Below are 18,192 nucleotides of genomic sequence, written 5' to 3'. Positions count from 1 at the left end.
TATATTTAAAAAATATATTGAAGTAGGCGTTACGTTGCGGAAATCCAGTTATTCAAATGTTTTGAGTTTCCCTTAGTGTTAATTCCGCCAATATGACATAGGACATGTTGACTACAAACTCCCAGAGTTTGGCGAGTCAACATGTCCTGAGGATGCCTCGTATAGATGCGAAACGCGTGTCAAATTACATTTCAACAAATATTAGCGGAATTAACACTAAACAAAACTATAATTATTTGGAAATATTTAAAAAGACAAATGGAAGGAGGAACAAAACTGTAGGTAGTCACGGATGGTGAGTGATGACGGGTGGTCGCGGGTCAAAAGCCAGTGAATTATAAAACGGTTTACAATATGCGGTTCATTACCATTTCATTGGTTTAATAATATGAATCACTTTTCACAATATTCTGGAAATACATAAGTAGTTTATACCCGAGCACTTTATTCAATGCAAATCAATTAAAAATAATCGTATGTGCTGTTATTTAGGCCACCAGGTCAATGCGTAGATATTAATTATACAATTTTTATATTTAATTCATATGACTTGGAAGAATAATATTGAATATTTAGTTATGATTTCAACTTTAGTGGTTAACAATTGCAATAAGCGATGTTTATTAGTGTAATTTATATTATTTATTCGAACTGGTACCAGCTACTTTGACCATTCGACATTACATTAAAAAACCTATTCAGTGTGTGCAATCAACAATCAGCTTATAATCTATAAGTGCATCAAATTTCATTGAGATCTATTCAGCCGTTTTGAAGGGATTGAGTAACAAATATTCAAACATACATAAGATTGATAGCCGCAGAAGAATATTAAAGTGGAACCTTTTTGACGCTGTATGTAAACAGCGGCTACCACTTGATAACTTAATTTGAATAACATGTTATTTGATCGCAGTCGTGTTCTGAGACAGAAAAGTAAACAAAATGAGCTAAACACAAAATAAACATTTTACCTTTTATGTCATAAGAAGGGGACATATTATGCGAATTATTCTATATCTACATTAACATATTCGATATTATGAACTCGTGCATCTCTTCTGCCATCAAGTTGCTATATATGTATAAGAGATTAACATAACAGATAAAATATATACAATCGTGTTACTAACACAAATAAAACTGAAAACCAATTTTTATGAACGATGCGGGACTCGAACCCGCGACCGTTCCGTGCGAGCGCTCTTTCCAACTGAGCCAACCGTTCGAGTTATGTATCGTTTATAAAATCTAGTATGCTTTGTTCAACTCTCAGGTTGTTGCTTATATACAGGATCTACTTTACAGTTAATAACCTGCTCAACTCCAATATTTGTATATTAGGAATTGACTTGAGATGTCACTCTTGCTTAGATTCGCTCGCAGGGAACGCGAGAAGTAGCGGGTTCGAGTCTTGCATCGTTCATAATGTTTTCAGTTTTAATTGTGTACTTAATTAATCCCAGAAGTGACGGTTATCTTTTTAAAAACATTACAAATTGTTTAGAACGTATTACTTACTACCCGGTAATAGACTAATAAAAGCTTTGGACATAGACAGACTCGTACCTACATTATTAATGCCTAGGAACAGTTCCAACAAGCGATCTAATTATTTAATGACATCATAGTATAGTCATAAGGCTATGGGAACAAAAAGTGTTCGCTTACAACGGTAATTTTCCATGTAATACAAATGTAATATCAGAGAATATGATCTAACGGATCTAAATGGTCTGGCGTCTTGGTTGTTCGCATTCGCCGCCTGGGAACCCGATGCAATACAAATCCAGGCCGCTGGATATATATAGCTATATCGCTGCATTAGCCCAGCTGTTTAACACCAGGATTTAATTATGGACTTAATATCCATTGTAAGAGCTGCTTTCATTATCCACTCGCACTCCTCATTCGATTCTCGTTTGAACGCCCGGTCAAAAAGCCATTACCGTGATCACAATGAGTTACCCGCAACTGTCACGAACCAAGGAACACATAAGCATATAATTATAAACGCATTACTCTAAAGAGCTTCTCTTACTCGGCTAACTGTATCGAGAGATTCTTTATTTTTTAATGCGGCTTATGCAGCTAGAGGTTTAAGGAAAATATCTCCTTGATTCATTTTAACATGTAAACAAATTTGTAAGGAAACACGATACCCAATTTATTGAATAGGGCGCTCCTTAAGATTTATCTTTACACAGCGCACTTAAAACGTAGGTAAGTTCCAACTATATTGGGATTAAAAGCAATCTAATTTAAAAACTAATCATATTAATATTTTGTATATACAGTATGCATTAACCTACACCTCCACTAGCTACCAACAATTAAAGCTTAAACAAATTCCGTATAAATTCAAGTAGTAAGATTTTCTTAATAATTAATACAATTTCTTGGAAAAGAGCAGCAAGAGACAACGATAAAATGTAAGAAGCAATACAAAATCATAGACAGTTCGTAAGTAAATTGTTTGATATGCTGAGTCGCAAAGAGTCAACAATAGGGGAAGATCAAATACGAGCAAAGAAATTGTAGCTATCAATAGGAACGATCTAGTGCAAAGCAATTACGTTAATAATGCTATTACAGAATAGGGAATACACATTGTGATTGATGAATTATCTATGGATTAGATAGTTTACATTGGATTCAATAACTGAACAATTTATATCGTTTTCGAATATCTTATGTGTCTTGAACGGTTTTCTAATTAAACTTTGTATTAGTTACCCGATTCTTAAGTCGAGGAAACGATCACGGCTGCCTTTGTTTTCCAGTTAATTTCAACTTCGCTTGTTACATCAAAGGTATTGGAATCGAACGACTCGTTTAGGGACCCCTTCTTTCATTTACAGAGAATGTCAAAAGTTTCCTTAATCCTCGAGAACCAGTGTTGAGGAAATGAGTCGCATTAGAGCCGATAGTTATCCCAAATAATCAGAAGCAGACGGTCGGTTATCTGTCGACCTTTTAGCCTTTTAGTGTGGAGTTCTAAGCAAACCTGTGAGTTGCGACGCTTTTCAAACTATTTGCAACGATGTCACAGCAATAAAACTGATTAGCGTTATCATAAGTTTGCGTGACTTGGGTCAGGAAACAGAGAAATTCCCGATAAAGTACGAAATCGAAACAGTTGATATTCAAAGTGAATCTCTTTAGTCTTGAAGTTCGATTCTAAAGTTGTAAAGACGGTAGAAGCCCTTCGGGAGACTAGTGTGGATTCCACTTGAATAATTTGATGTGAAATGTATATTTATACGTATATGTCTGGCATACGAGATCCGTCAACAGATGCAGGCAATCAATAAGTTTGTAGGCAAGCGGACGCAGATGTGATTGGGCCAAAGCATTCTCCCGCACACGTACTTTGTTACGAATTGAACTTTTTATAGCCTACATACAAAGTGGCCGAGTTTTCAACGCTGTAAATGTAAAATTTATAGCTCACATACGCTTAATAAAAACTACGCTTCGTTACGACGTGGAATGGAGTTGGTGAGCGTTTTAAGTTCATTTGAATGATAGTAATGGCGATGAATCTCATTTCGGATTGCTCAAAGAGTATTACAGATATATTACTGATCGATTCTACGTGTCGTAACTAGCTTGCATCACTTTTTAAAGATATTCACTGTTAGATTACAAAACAATTGGTCATGACAGTATATTTCGTAGTAAACCATAATTAAATTTGTGATTTATTATACTTAATAATCTCGAGATCATTGATATTGATCAAACAAATACACACAGGGATAACACTATAACAGTGAATCTCCGAAGTGGAACGAAGAAGGATGTATTCAAAGAGTGTAGAGGACAATGTTTGTGCAGTGAAACGTTTCGACAGATCCCAAGGGAGGGACGCAAGCAAATATTGGATGTGTATTACTAGCTACGACTAAGTTTCCGTAATATTCCATTTAACTCCTTACTGCTGGCAATTCCTTGTTGCCAATTTGCCACTTAAATAATTTCATCTAACTTTGATTAACTATTGTACAAATGTACAGTATGAAGACTCAATTTAAATATTAAAAGCCTCATTAGGTTCTTTCCGTTTTAAAAATACAAAGATTGTAATAAGCAAATTTGCATGTATTAAATACCACAGTTTAAAGTCCATGGGAAAACCTGCACACTTTTTCATATTATTTATTTTATTTATGCAATATTATGACGAAGAGCAATTCGTGATCCCCACTTCCACGCGAAAGCATCAAGGTATAAATGGCTTTCGCCGGCTGTTCCTCGTGCTCTATTTGCAAATTTATCTTGCATCTGAAAAAAGGGGAGCACTAAAAAAGTTTGAATGGAAACTGTCGCGACGACGCCATATTTTGTCGAGCTTTCTTCATAAATCGTCAACATGATCTACATATTCAAGTTTGCCGTGCTCAAGAATTCTGCTTTGTCTTTTTTTAAAACAATCCCAGTTTAAAACCGTTACTCAGAGGTGTTTTCGTCGAGATTCTTTATTTGCAATCAGATAAGGATAGGAACTTCTATGTTATCTAAAATAAAGTGCACCCGATTTTTCAAGTATTTTTTTACTTTACAGTTTTAATGTAGTAAAGTTGATATAGCTATTGTTGATATAAATATCTGTCAACGACGCTTTACTAAAGAAAATGTAGTTCAGAACAAGCCGTGATTTGGATTGTTTCGTGAATTTGCTATTATTTGGTTGATAGGTTGGATTATAAATTTCACCAGTACTTGATTTAAAAAAAATACTAAATGTACCAATTTGAATATTTTAAATTGTGGTTATCAATCATAGTGAATAGTTTTATCTGTTTACAACATAAGTATGTCGATATGGCGTTATATACCTAGATAAACTTTATAAATTTTTACTTTAAATTTTTTGACGAAGCATTTAATAAACACTAACTATGAAATACTTTAAAATTAAAGTAAAAAGGGAATTTATCAATATAGGACAACATCACAATTATGCATATTGTATAGGTATATAGCGTTTAGCCCAAACGATTCGATCACATTATACGGAGAACTTAAATCGAAATCGTTAGAGCGAATGGTAAATATTAAATTGTAGCTGCCATGAGCTGCTATAATAAAAGTCACAGACATCAATTAAGAGTCAAAATTTAACGTTGTCGGCTCGTGAATGTGTAATTACGGGCCAGGAGCGAAGGCGCGTTTATTGAAAATTGAGTTTCGTACAAACCGAGTCTCATCTGTAACGTTCCTTTGAGTGGTATTGCTAGTATGTGTTTTATATCTTCTATTAAATTCAATGTTATATTATTATTTACTTATTCATGAGAAATACGCAGTTATATTACCAGTAGGATGCTCTTTTGCACAGGATGCCGGCTGGGTTATGGGTACCACAACGGCGCCAATTTCTGCCGTGAAGTAGTAATATGTAAATATTACTGTGTATCGGTCTGAAAGGCGCCGTAGCTAATGAAATTACTGGGCAAATGTTTGGGTTTTTTCAAGAATCCTGAGCGGCGCTACATTGTAATGGGCAGAGCGTATCAATTACCATCAGCTGAACGTCATGCTCGTCTCGTCTCTTGTTTTCATAAAAAAGATATTTCATATCTGTACTGTACTTAAAATATATGACAAAGTTTAACGAAGTTATTTTTTTAAACAGTAGCGCTTCATTGCTTTATAAAGTATATTTATAGTATTAATCTTATTACGTATTAATATTTATTATAAAGTTGGTTAAAGTGGGTGCTGAAAGTTTAAGAGGAGAGAATGAGCGAACATACGAGTCAATTCGGTTCGCCAAAGGCAAAAAGAGATGATACAAAACCGACCACACCGGTTTTACACTTAATTTTGATTTAATATGTACGTCAACGTGATTAAGTTGACACCTCGGACGCGATAATAATTTTCGTACGCGAAAGTTTTATTTTTTATTGCACGCCTTCTCTGGATACGAGCCAATGATAAGTATCGATGCTCTGTTCGAAATATTAAAAGCAGACTCAGAATTTTAATTAATTAAGACCTTTGCAGTTGATCGCTTAATTTTTGAGTCCTGTTTCTTTTTAAATGTATGGTTGAGATTTTTATCGTTCTGCAGTCGTGGTATGGATGTTTTCTATATTTGTTTGTTATGAGAAAAGTGACTCAAAGAAGGAGGGAATCAAACCCATAACTCTGAACCGCATCGTAATTGTTCGTCACTTTGATATATAATATTATGATTAAGTCTCATTAGCCCAGTAATATCACGGGCTACGGCGTCCATTCCACCTAGCAGGCATCCTATACAAAGAACAGTTTCATAAAAAACAAAGTTATTAGCCAGGCAAGAATGTGGTTCATGTTAAGGAAAATTTGAAATTACTCCTCTACCGCATTTATATTGAATTCCACCTTCGCATGACACGCCTCAAGTTAGGATATCATCCCCACCATCTGGATGTGTGGCGGTCCTACACAGTGCGGTTTTCAAAGAGCTTTCTTCCACGTTCTACAAATCTGTGGAATGTGCTTCCTCGTCGGTGTTTCCGGAACAATACGACATGGGTACCTTCAAACAAAAAACACCTTCCGTAAAGGCCGGCAACGCTCCTGTGATTCCTCTGGTATTGCAAGAGAATGTTGGCGGCGGTGATCACTTAACACCAGGTGACCCGTGCGCTCGTTTGTCCTCCTTTTCCATAAAGAAAAAAATACACTAAAACCAGGATGATCTTTATATTTAGCACAGTTTTAACAAATAATAATTCACAACCTTCGCATCTATCAAAGAGGATGTTTTTATGTCTGTTATATATAAGATGTGAGCGGACATAAAGTTCGAATAGCTATTGATGGATATTTGTGCTCTGTCGAGGAAGTTCCCAGGATCCGTTAAGTGACCAACGGAGCGTATGATTCACAGCATATTGGAATCCAACGTAATGTATCGGAAAAATTGTTGTTAAAATATTGTTTACTGTAAGCAATACAACGAAGTATTCGAAGAGAAACTAAGACAGTAAATGTTGCAATAATTGTTCTAAATCTTACTAAAATTTGTGGAATAATAATGTTAGACGTATTTACTAAGAATTCCTTGACTATGCGTACCTAATAATACACGAAAGTATAACTATATCTATAAATTGAAAACTTCATATATATTCACATTCCTACCGAAACTACTTCTACTATTAAGAATATATAATATTATCTTAAGTTTAATAAAGTCATTTCGCGTTTGAATATTTCATATTTTTATATGGAACAGGAGGACGAGCAGACGGGAAACCTGATTTCCTGAATTCTTCTGCAACATAAGAGGAATCACAGGAGTGTCACCGGCCTTTAAGAAGTAAGTATCCGTTTTTTTTTTCATACTCTCGCGTATGTTTTGGAAACACCGCACAAGTAAGCTGATTTCATAGTTTGGTTGGGAATCGCCTGAAGAGTAGATGGTGAGAATGATATCCTAGTTTGTGGCTTGCTAAAGTGAAATTCGGCGGCAGAAAACAGGTCAACCAACTCTACGAAACACTAAATCTTACAAAATCGCTTCTAAATACAATTAATACCTACTTATAATATATTCCAAATACATTCATTTAAGAATATAATATAGATGTTTGTAATATATTATTGTATTTTAACTATGTCTCGACTGCCCGAAATCATCACATTTGCGATTAATAAAATAATAGCGGGGAATAAAATCAAAGAAGTAGGAAAATGTCTGTAATCCAAGTAGACGTCTCACGAAACATTATTCTTACAGTAGCTAATCCTTTATTTATTTGTTTTCTCACTCGGTCAATTAGGAAAAGTTTATCCGTGCTTCCGTAGGTTTATTTTTGAGAGCCCGAGACACATACGTTATAAATTGGATTACGCAAAAGATTTATACAAGTATTAAGAGTTTTTCGAGCATTCATTCGTTCTTGATCGTTATAATGTTTGCTCATCTTATTGGGAACTTGAAATTTGTTAGCAGTGGTAACGAGAGCGACACATCTTAATTAGGGACATATATTATACAGTATCGTTTGTCTGCCTATCTTCTCCTTCTTCATCAGACGGAACACGTCCACTGCTAGACAAAAGCCTCCCCCAAAGATTTCCACGACGATCGGTCCTGCGCTGCCCTCATCCAACGTATTCCGACGATCTTCACCAGAAAGTCGGTCCATCTTATGGGGGGCCTACTAACACTACGTCTTCCGGTACGTGGTCGCCATTTACTTTACTGCCCCAACGGCCATCTGTCCTTCGAACTATATGCCCTGCCCACTGACACTTCAGTCTTTTTTTTTATCGGCCTATGCGTGTTACTAAATTCATATTGTAAATGTTAACGATCGTTCACTCAGGTCCATATTAATCAGATAATCAGTAATGAATAAAAAATTGTATATTTCGGTTTTACAACCCGTTTCAATCCGTAAGAGTAAAATTAACATGACGATCGAGTCTATGGTCTACTAAAAGGCAGACCCATACGCACGACGTGTGGTGTTGTATCACTATAATTAAGAATAGTATAGTGACGCTCTCTTACACATCATACGATACGACAAACTAGGCATAGCCTGTAATATGTACCTACAGTGCAAGACGATATTATATTTAACGTAGTATACATACTTAAATATATACAAATAAACATGACTTGGACACAGACTTCCAAATTCATTATATCAAAGTTTGTACTTACCATGATTCGAGCTTTACCTAAATTTTGGTTAAAGATTAACGAAACCAAATAAAAATTTCATGTTAACTTCACTTACTTACATCGATACCTTCTTTCGGATTCCATTTTATAAACCGAACTAAAGTTTTTACGTTAAAATTGGAATTTTTCTAGACGTATTGAAATCGTTCACTTACATATATATAATATATATGTGCATGTAAGTATTTAATTTAATATCTACGTTACAATTAATGTTGTAATTTAAATATTTGCTGATATGAACTATATAATTTAAGTTAAAATATTATAATCAGAACATATATATACTCAAACATTATTTTAACAATCATAACAATTTTTTTTACGCCATAGACGTGATTTAGTTACCTTATACTTACCAGAGTTAAAGTCAACTGTGCTTAAACACATGTCTAACTTATCTGTTTCTTGTAAAAAATCGAGCGTTTCTTTTTAAAGGAAATTTCGTCCGAAGCCCGCTCGGAAGGGGAAATTCGAAGCGGGTGATTAATTTCACTGGCATTCGAGGGATTCACTTGGTTCTTGGAGTCACGCTATTCGCGATGTAAATCATCCAAGTACCGCACTCCACGGTAAGTTAGAGTTCCGTTCCAAATTGAATAAGCGTGATTACTTTAAAGAGAATGGATTGTCTGTAGATGTTGTTCAAATAGAATCTGTAACAGACTTATACAATCGTGCAGACAATTATAATGAAGTCGATCAACATGATCACCTCGGTGAGTTAATAGAGATACCTGACAAGATAAACCCGCTCGTTGATAACACAACGCCAAGCCATTCCGTGAAACTAATAAGTAAGGATTACTCCCCGTCGGCTAAATCCCGAACAAATTCCTCAGTTCGTGAAATATGGACGGAAACAGTCTCGTGAGAATTGCACGAATTTTTCCTAGTTAGTGGCAATGTTTAAGTTTTAAGTTAAGCAGAAATGTTTAGCTGCCAGCACGCTAAGGCAGGTGCAAAGAATTTTGTATCGACTTTGTTTTAGTCATGTCAGCTGAATTTCCAGTTTTTCGAACTTTACTTCCACTTAAATTGCAAAGATAAACTTTAATTTGTCTTTACAAAGCACGAAATGTTTTCGCCAAATTAAATCAACTTTCCTACTTAAACATTTGCTTGTTAGATTTTGAATAATTGATAAATGTTAGAGAACATTTGACAGTCAAAGTTTAGTAAATAAGAATTTATCCAATTCAATAAGAAGCTAATTGTATAAAAGAATTTGTCCACAAGTTAAACGGCTAACACGATTACGGGAGCAAGTGAATATCAGTGGAAAAGTTTGCAGAGCAAGGAAACTTGGAGATTTCTTTCAAGAGTTCGTTACTTTCCGTAAAAACAGTTAAGAGCAATTCTAAAACTTCCAGGAAAATATTAATAACGAAAATTTGTATTTGCTAAATACAGAAATAGCGAGCGTGATTGAGTTGAATTTAAAACGCTGAGCAAAAAAAGGTTGACCATAATAATTGTAAAATAATAGTTACTTTAAAAACATTAGATCGGAGCGATAGACCCACTTAGAAACAAGCCTTTAAATGAAACCGGTTCCAGCTGAACGAAATTGGAGTTGTAAAGGTCAATGCCGACACAGCAATGGGTAAAGAGACGGTGAATGCGTTCAGGTTAGAATAGATTGTATTACAATAGATTAGAAATCATAATTGATCAAAAGATTCATGAAAAAATTTACAGTTAAAAATGTCAATCAAAGTTCAAAATAATAGTGCACTATAGATGTTGGGCCCGACGGTACTCAATAGTCCATTGTTTAATAAAGCATAATTCTATCAAGCAATTAAGTTCAGTACGAAAAATGTCAGAGTCAGCAAGTCGTATAAGCAAATTAATTACGCCGTAAACCATGACAGCTGATAAGGAAGGGAGTAATAAAGTTAAATAACTCGAAGCTCAGAGAAATTCTAGTTTAAGAAATTTCTTTTTCGAAAGTAAAGACGGGCGTCTTGCAATTTGAGACAGTCGTAAAGTTTATAGTCTTCGATGTTCCTTGAAGAAGAATTAAACAAAAACGAATAATCACCAATGACTGTCTTCGTTAATTATCAAGTCTAAATAAAACTGACCTTTAAGTAAGACAATTGAGGACTTGAAACCTACACATTTTTTACCCAAAAGAAATACCTTCCAATTTTAATTTCTCAGGCGCGAAACGTTTCAATACCAACTACAAATAAATTAACTTATCAAAAGCAATTTTTCTGTTCTGACTTATTTTATTACCTTTAGGCAACCTTTCAAGTTTTATTGGAGGTCGGCATTATATTTTGAAAAGTTCAAAGTAACTTTAATGACGCTACAAAAGATCGTTTGACTTTTTACATCGATATCATAATGACAATATAATTTGTTCGAGACATTTATATATAAATCTATGAATGATAATCACAAGCCATAATATACACGTTTTACTGACTAAGAGAAACCAGAAGTCTTTGTATAAGTTGCTCCAAACAGAGTATTACGGAAAAACATTGTGAAAATGTCCAATAAACGTGTAGCAAGCAATAAAATCAATTACAAATACGGTATAAATACATTTAGAAGGTCGCCAAGTAACTTGTATAATTATAAGAAAAAATCTTGAATAAACCTACGAAACTATTGTTAACAACTCGACGAAAGAAAACTCCAATAATGTTAGTTTTATGCCTCCCCAACCTTCTATTACATTCCAATCCAACTTACTCAATAAACTTACCTCAGAAAAAACCTAATCAAGTCAATACGAGGGTTAACTGTTAACGTTATGGCATGTATTTGGAACAAACATCTGAATATATTTCGAAAGGAATATCACAAGAAATATGAACCGATCTCGAATTAGTGCGATGCTTGAGTTCGTTCAGTGTAAGGAGTAAACATCGTGAGCTTACGTTTTAGCTTACTCTGGCGTCTGATGCCCTCATTTCGTTTATTGCTTCCCAACAATCATAGCTGTAAAGACATTACATTCCAAAATAAAATTTACAAGCACTCACAGTCAATTCGTGATTTATTTACCGTTGCAAACTATCCTTCATTCGCAAATACAATGTAGCTTTAGCTCCACGAGCTGTTCAAATGAAAGAGATCTAATAGAGCAAACCCCGCACAGAGCGATGTTAATGAAGCTGAATACAGATTCAATTTTACTGTCCAAAGTTAATTGGTTCGCTAAACTGAAGATAATCAGGCACGGGACATTAATAACGAAAATCGTGTTGCTACTGAATTGTCAACCGACATTTAGTTGAATGCGGAGAGATTTTGATTCACTCACTAATTAGATCATAGTTTATATTATATAAACCGGTAAATAGTAAACCTTTTAGTATTTCGATAAAATGATTTTAAAAGGATTAAGACACGTGTTATTATTGATTTTTAAATTATATGTTTGGTTTTTGAATTTTAATTCAAAATTTTATTTGTATTTAAAAGAAGAATATTTTTGTATATGAATATTTACTAGACTATATAATTTACTGCGTTACTTTCTATTGTTTTGGATAAAAAATGAAATAAATTAAGAAAAAATATGCAGATGACAGAAAAAGTAGCATGACTATTATTCCATAAGTTTAAGGTCCGTAAATTTAAAATATTAAGAACCAGAATAGAGTATCAAATAACATTCGGATTAAAAGAAAAAGTGTGAAGATCTTCGTTCCTGATTGGAGGGAGGCACTTTCATTATTTATCTTTTGTTTGTTATGGTTTTTAGTCATACTTGCTCCTGTATTTATAATGGATAGGTATGATTAAATAATTCTGTGTTGGTAAGTTTTTACGTCTTTTATGTATTCTGATTAAATGAACTCCATGGTCATGCACGAGTTAAATATTACGTATCTGCTGTCTCTACTCATAGTGACATTAACTGTTCAAAGGTTTCGTATAAGAGTTGTTGGAAATATTTACTACAAAACTGGACTTTCCTGTAATTTCGACATGATTCATAGCAATCATAAGTCATTACACTAAAAAGTATATACATCTAAGTATTCCGCAAATTACAAAAACATTGCGTACCTACGTGTGTTTTACAACATGCTATTGTGGTTTTCAGTCTCATCATTGAAATAAAGAAATATTCACTAAAACCGAATACGTTGAAAGAATGAGTTTAAACTTAATTTGCTAAATTCTACCGTGTTTACAATGAAACAGCGAAGTCAGGCTTATGCGGAATTGAAAGATATATGGTTCAGTTTTGGTGTTTCGTGTGGAAGTTCCTCGTTGCGATTTCAGTCGGAGTCGGCGGCGGCGTCAACGTGGCCACGACGAATTTATTGCTATTTGCTGGACTTTCTGTTTTCACATGTCACGAGCCGAGTTCGGAACTTGATACAAACTTTACTTACTCATACTGACATTCGTGAACATGGAAAATTATTTCAGCAGCAGCTCGCTTTGGAACAGACACTGAATTTAAGCGAACAATTAAGCTATATAAACACAGTTTCCGAGTTTCCAAATAGTTAATTCAAATATTTGTAGTCGTGGAACAATACATAACATGAGTATTATCACGCGAGCACAAATGTCAGCGAACAATAATCGAATGAAATTAAGATTTTAATATGAAACAAACATAAAGGTAATATGTCTATACACGAAGGTAATTCTTGTGCAACAAACGCCGTTCTCCAGTATAATGGTGCCATTAAAACGCCACCCACAAGTGTAGAGCAAATTGCATTCGCCGACATGGGCACGTATTTTACAATCAAATGTTGATTTCCAGCGCTGCCAACAGCGCATTAGGGTACATAAATTTGCTTACTTAAGCGATAAACTTCAGGAAAGGATTCACACAAAATTGATTTTGAAAGCGTCCAGCCTTAAACGTTTAATTTATTGTCTTACCGTGCCAGCGCTTCATTCAAATTTTAATTTCAATCATAACTCGTCATTTTATTTGACGACGAAAGTTTGTATCCATAAAGTACAGATTCAATTTAGCTACACAGCTTTATTGTATTTATGGCAAAATGAAGTCGTATCTCGAAGTGACTTTAATAAATTGTTGGGAAATTCAAGAACGATGTTATCGCCAGACTTTAGATGCAATCGAAAAACTTAAAGCAAAGCTAATGAGAATTCCCTAAATACCAAGACCTGGCGTTTCGTGAGTCGAAGTTATAATAAGCATTATAGCAGACAGGCACGAAGAAAAAGCGAACTCGACATGGAGAGCCTTTTATTTCACAAACTATTCGTAAAGAAGTGACGTCATGGATCGCTTTAGTGTATATCCTTAATCTAACAACTTGAAGAACTTTACAATCACATTTTGAACTGTAAATGCCGTTGCCGTATGGTTCAACCTTGAAAATAGACCTCGCCCCGACTTCGATACATGCCGAATAAAAAACAGAACAAAAAATACGTTGGACAAGTTTCTATTCGGTCGGTATTACTGTCGTCCGAATCTACGCCCTTTTATTTCTTTTACAACTGTAGACATGATAATACAAAGCCCAAACATCTTAATTGATGTTTCTCAAGAAGCATTTTATAATGAACCATCAGACAATTATAACATTTTTCATTACAATATCATCTCGTGACTGATAAATTAGACATAATTAAAGCCAACAATTGTAATCCATTACATTACAATGATACAATACTAATCGATCGCTTCCTTATATTGCAGGCACGATTCGCGTTTGTAAATTTTAATACTCTATTGTGTAAAGCTCGTTATTTGAGGTCAAAGGCCTCTTAAATTATTATACATACAGCGACAGTGTAATGAGTAAAGTCTCTACTCTTCTCCAATATTTCTTAAATTCGCATGTACATTGATCCATAGCAACGTGATTAAATGCTTCACTTAAATCTGTGTCGCGTTTTGTATGTTGAACTTAGTGAATGCTCGCGCGAATGACCTGATATTATTTCCTAGTAATGCGTCTGTGTGCAGTAAATAAGAATAGACACACAGAACACACACACACGCAGAGAGGATGACTAAAAATATTACGAGTTGACATTGAAGTGTTAATGCACTCACGGGTTCGCTGGCGCAGTTTACGTATTTCGCTCGATCTCCGCAATAAAATCGACTCTTGGATATTTCATTTCAATATCGGTTGTAATGACTACTGTAATATTTATCACCGATGTCACCCTACTTATGAAAAAATCTGAGGGTTTCTGTATCTGAGCCGTTCTAGTAAAATATCTAATGAATAGTTACTCCAGCGACACTACAACGTTAGTTCTCTTCTTCTATAAAATATATTTCAACATGGACTGAATCCACGTGTCAAATATTATTTTATATATTTTTTATTAAGACACCTATTTATTTGTTTTGTTTAGTTTTTGAGGATTAGTGCTTTGAAACATATTCCTTGTTAGACAATTAATAGACGATATTCAAAGTAATTTTAACAGTAGCAAGTACTTTCAAAGACTAGAAGACTAATTCTTAAAATCGTGCGTAGCTAATATTCGGTACCTATTTAAAATCAGTCCTACAAATATATAATAATTTTGACCTGAAAAATTTCGACTTAAGTGGATAGTTGTTTAAAATTAATTATCTTCATTAAATATACTGTGGCTATTCTAAGTAGTTAAATTAATGAAAATAACTTCTAATATTTTTCACGCGTATTAAAACATTCCCAGTTGCCACAAGTATTTTCTGATAAATTCATATTTATAAGATCTGTTTATACTTAACTATATATTTGAATTTTATAATAATATCCTTTGAGTTTGAAGATTAATGTTTGTTCAATGAGTAATGACGTCCAAAACGAATGAATGGATTTACTTACGTGAAATTTTCTACACGCATAGATTCTTAGCTGGAGACTATTAAATAGTATTATTTTGCTGGAGTAAGATATTAGGATATGTTTAATATACTAGTAAAATATATTTGTGAGTGAGCATATAATATTACTTAAATAGAGTAAGTTTGTAATCATAAAGATTATTAATAAAAGGAAGATCATATAATGTAATTATATTTTTGAATATGTTTAAATTGCAAATTAAATGGAGCTATAAAAACGCTACGCTAAATAAAAATAAATTATATTTTAATCTAGGCTTCGTTGGTTGTTCGTAACAAGGTTAACACATGTTATTAGTTCCTTTAGTCTGCCAGTTTATTTAGTTATATTATATATCCTAAATCATGTTATACTTAGGCAAATATTTTTTTATAATTTTTATTATTACAATAAATTGGATAGCTTAAGTAAGTAATCAATTAATAAAAATATATCCTTTATGTATTGTTTTAGACAAATTTATGTACTTTTTCAGAAAAATCATAGTATGTTTGTTATTTATGTTAGGTACATAATGTTGAATAAACCAACTTAAGAGTTTTAAAAAAAAATACGCATATAGAAAGCAATGATAGTAAAAAGCGAATTATTGGATTAAAAAAAATCATATCCGTTCGAAGATTTTAATTTTTTTCTTATGTATGTAAGTATTAAGTATAGGTAATTTTATATCAAAATAGGTAATATTTTATTTTTTTGAATGAAAACCTAAAATGAGGTTGACATTAAAATGATAAGAACCTGCCAAATAACGCCATAAATACCGTTTCAATTGCCAAAAAAAAAAACACGAGAGTGTAAAAATCTTACAGCGGCGTAGTTAATTAATAATTATAAAACTTCGTACCTACCGCAATGTATTACGCGAATTTTTAATGTCCTAACAATATTTGAGTTTGCTTCAATAAGGGTCTTTACAAACTTATTATGTTATGTTACTGTAGGCACTTATTAAATGCTTTTAAATTGAATAATTTATTACCTATATTTATACAATAATAAAGCAACTTACTTCTGCAAATAGCAGTAGGTAAAGACATTATTTATATAAATAGTAATTTACATGAAAAAATTAGAATTGATTAGTAAGCATTTATTTATTCGTAAATACCTACATGAAAAAATAGTTATAAATATTATCTTACAAGTGGGAATTGTGATATTTTATATTACCTACTACCTACTTATATTTTAATCAATTAACTAACTTAGTTTAATTAATATTTAACGGTGTAATAAATATTTGATCTTTATTTATGAACGATTCAGTAGGTTCTCTATAAAATTTTCTTTATTTTTCCATAACTTTATTTAAGTACTTATTCTATATTTTTTTTTAAATAAAATAATGCGAGAAACTTACTTAAATTTTATTTATAAAAACAATGTTTTTAATTGTATTTTTTATTTTGGCAATGTACTCATTATAAAAGTTTTACAGTACATTATGTACTTACATTTAAATTTTAAAATTCATACAAGTACCTATGCAACAAAATTAGTTAAACGTTGCATTTTTTAACTATTAATAACTATTAAGATATAATAATTTTTTAAATAATATATATATTAAATTTAATTAATATATATTAAATGTGTTTTTTTTTGTTTAATTTTTCAGTATAGAAGTTAAATATTTAATTATGATTATTAAGATTTACATGTACTTAACTTATTTTTTTTTGTTTTAATTTATTTCTACCTACTGCTTACGGCAAAATATGAATTATATGATGGACGTCAATATATGATAAAATTATTTGATATACTTTAATTTAGTGACTCTGGATATACACTTAAGCTTATCTGGACTTACCTGAGTAGCATCAGTGTAGGGAGTTGAAGAGTTCTTGTCAACGAGCTGAGATCCAAACACTGGGACGCCACTAGAAGTGGGTGTCATGGATCGTACATCCGAAATTTGTTGGGGAACCATTTTGCAAATCCAACGAAAAAAAAAATAATAAAAATCCCCTTATAACAAAACACAACACAGTTCACCTAAACAGTAACACAGCACAAAATTAGGGTCTTAAAGTACAAGAAGCCTCTCTTTCGGTAGCCTCTCGGCGGACAAATCGCCGAAAATCTCCCAATACCTCGACACTATTCTTAATTTCCGATCGAGAACAAATAATCTTCCGCTATCTTCTTTGCACGCGATCAGTCCAAAAGTCATAATTTCTGCGAACCGCTTCCGTTTATTTATCAATCGTGTGTAGCATTACGTTCGGCGGCTACGTGCGTACTCCGCGATATCTGAGAACCTACTGAGCGCTCGGCAACATGCGAAGTGATGTCAATATACGCGCTCAGCTGTTCACGGGCCCCCGCCGCCCGCGTCCCGCGTCCCGCGCCCCGCGTCCCGCGTCCCTCGCCCCTCCCTTACCACTCGCTACATGGCTACTCTTTTGAATGCACGTGCTTACGTAGAAGATCGTTGACTTAACTTGGGACGTAGTTATACTATAGTTAGATTACTCTATGTTCCTATGGAGCAAGCGGGTGCCCATGATACTAATTAACTTTTTTTTTCAACAACAATGCAAGCATCTGTGTACAGAAAGCATCATCACACTTTTCTACACAAAATATCTTGCCTTAAACTAGGCAGAGCCTGTACTATGGGTACAATACAACGATATATTTAATACAATATACTTACTTAAA

The 18,192-nt window shown here is 33.5% G+C and overlaps 1 protein-coding gene across 1 annotated transcript in view; it reads right to left on the bottom strand.

Annotated features, from left to right (window-relative positions):
• The window catches only part of LOC126978005 (transcription factor Sox-12-like), a 90,561-nt gene extending 72,756 nt beyond the window's left edge, over window positions 1-17,805 (bottom strand). Inside the window, exon 1 of the mRNA XM_050826739.1 lies at window positions 17,339-17,805. Coding sequence (XP_050682696.1) covers window positions 17,339-17,458 — 120 coding nt within the window. The 5' untranslated portion in view covers window positions 17,459-17,805. The remainder of the gene's footprint in view (window positions 1-17,338) is intronic.
• Window positions 17,806-18,192: the final 387 nt, after the last annotated feature.

The sequence above is a fragment of the Leptidea sinapis genome, chromosome 46 (genome assembly GCF_905404315.1).
Source record: "Leptidea sinapis chromosome 46, ilLepSina1.1, whole genome shotgun sequence".
Lineage (NCBI taxonomy): Eukaryota > Metazoa > Arthropoda > Insecta > Lepidoptera > Pieridae > Leptidea > Leptidea sinapis.
Note: the sequence above shows the minus strand (reverse complement) of the source record. Positions and strands in the feature narration are given on the sequence as shown.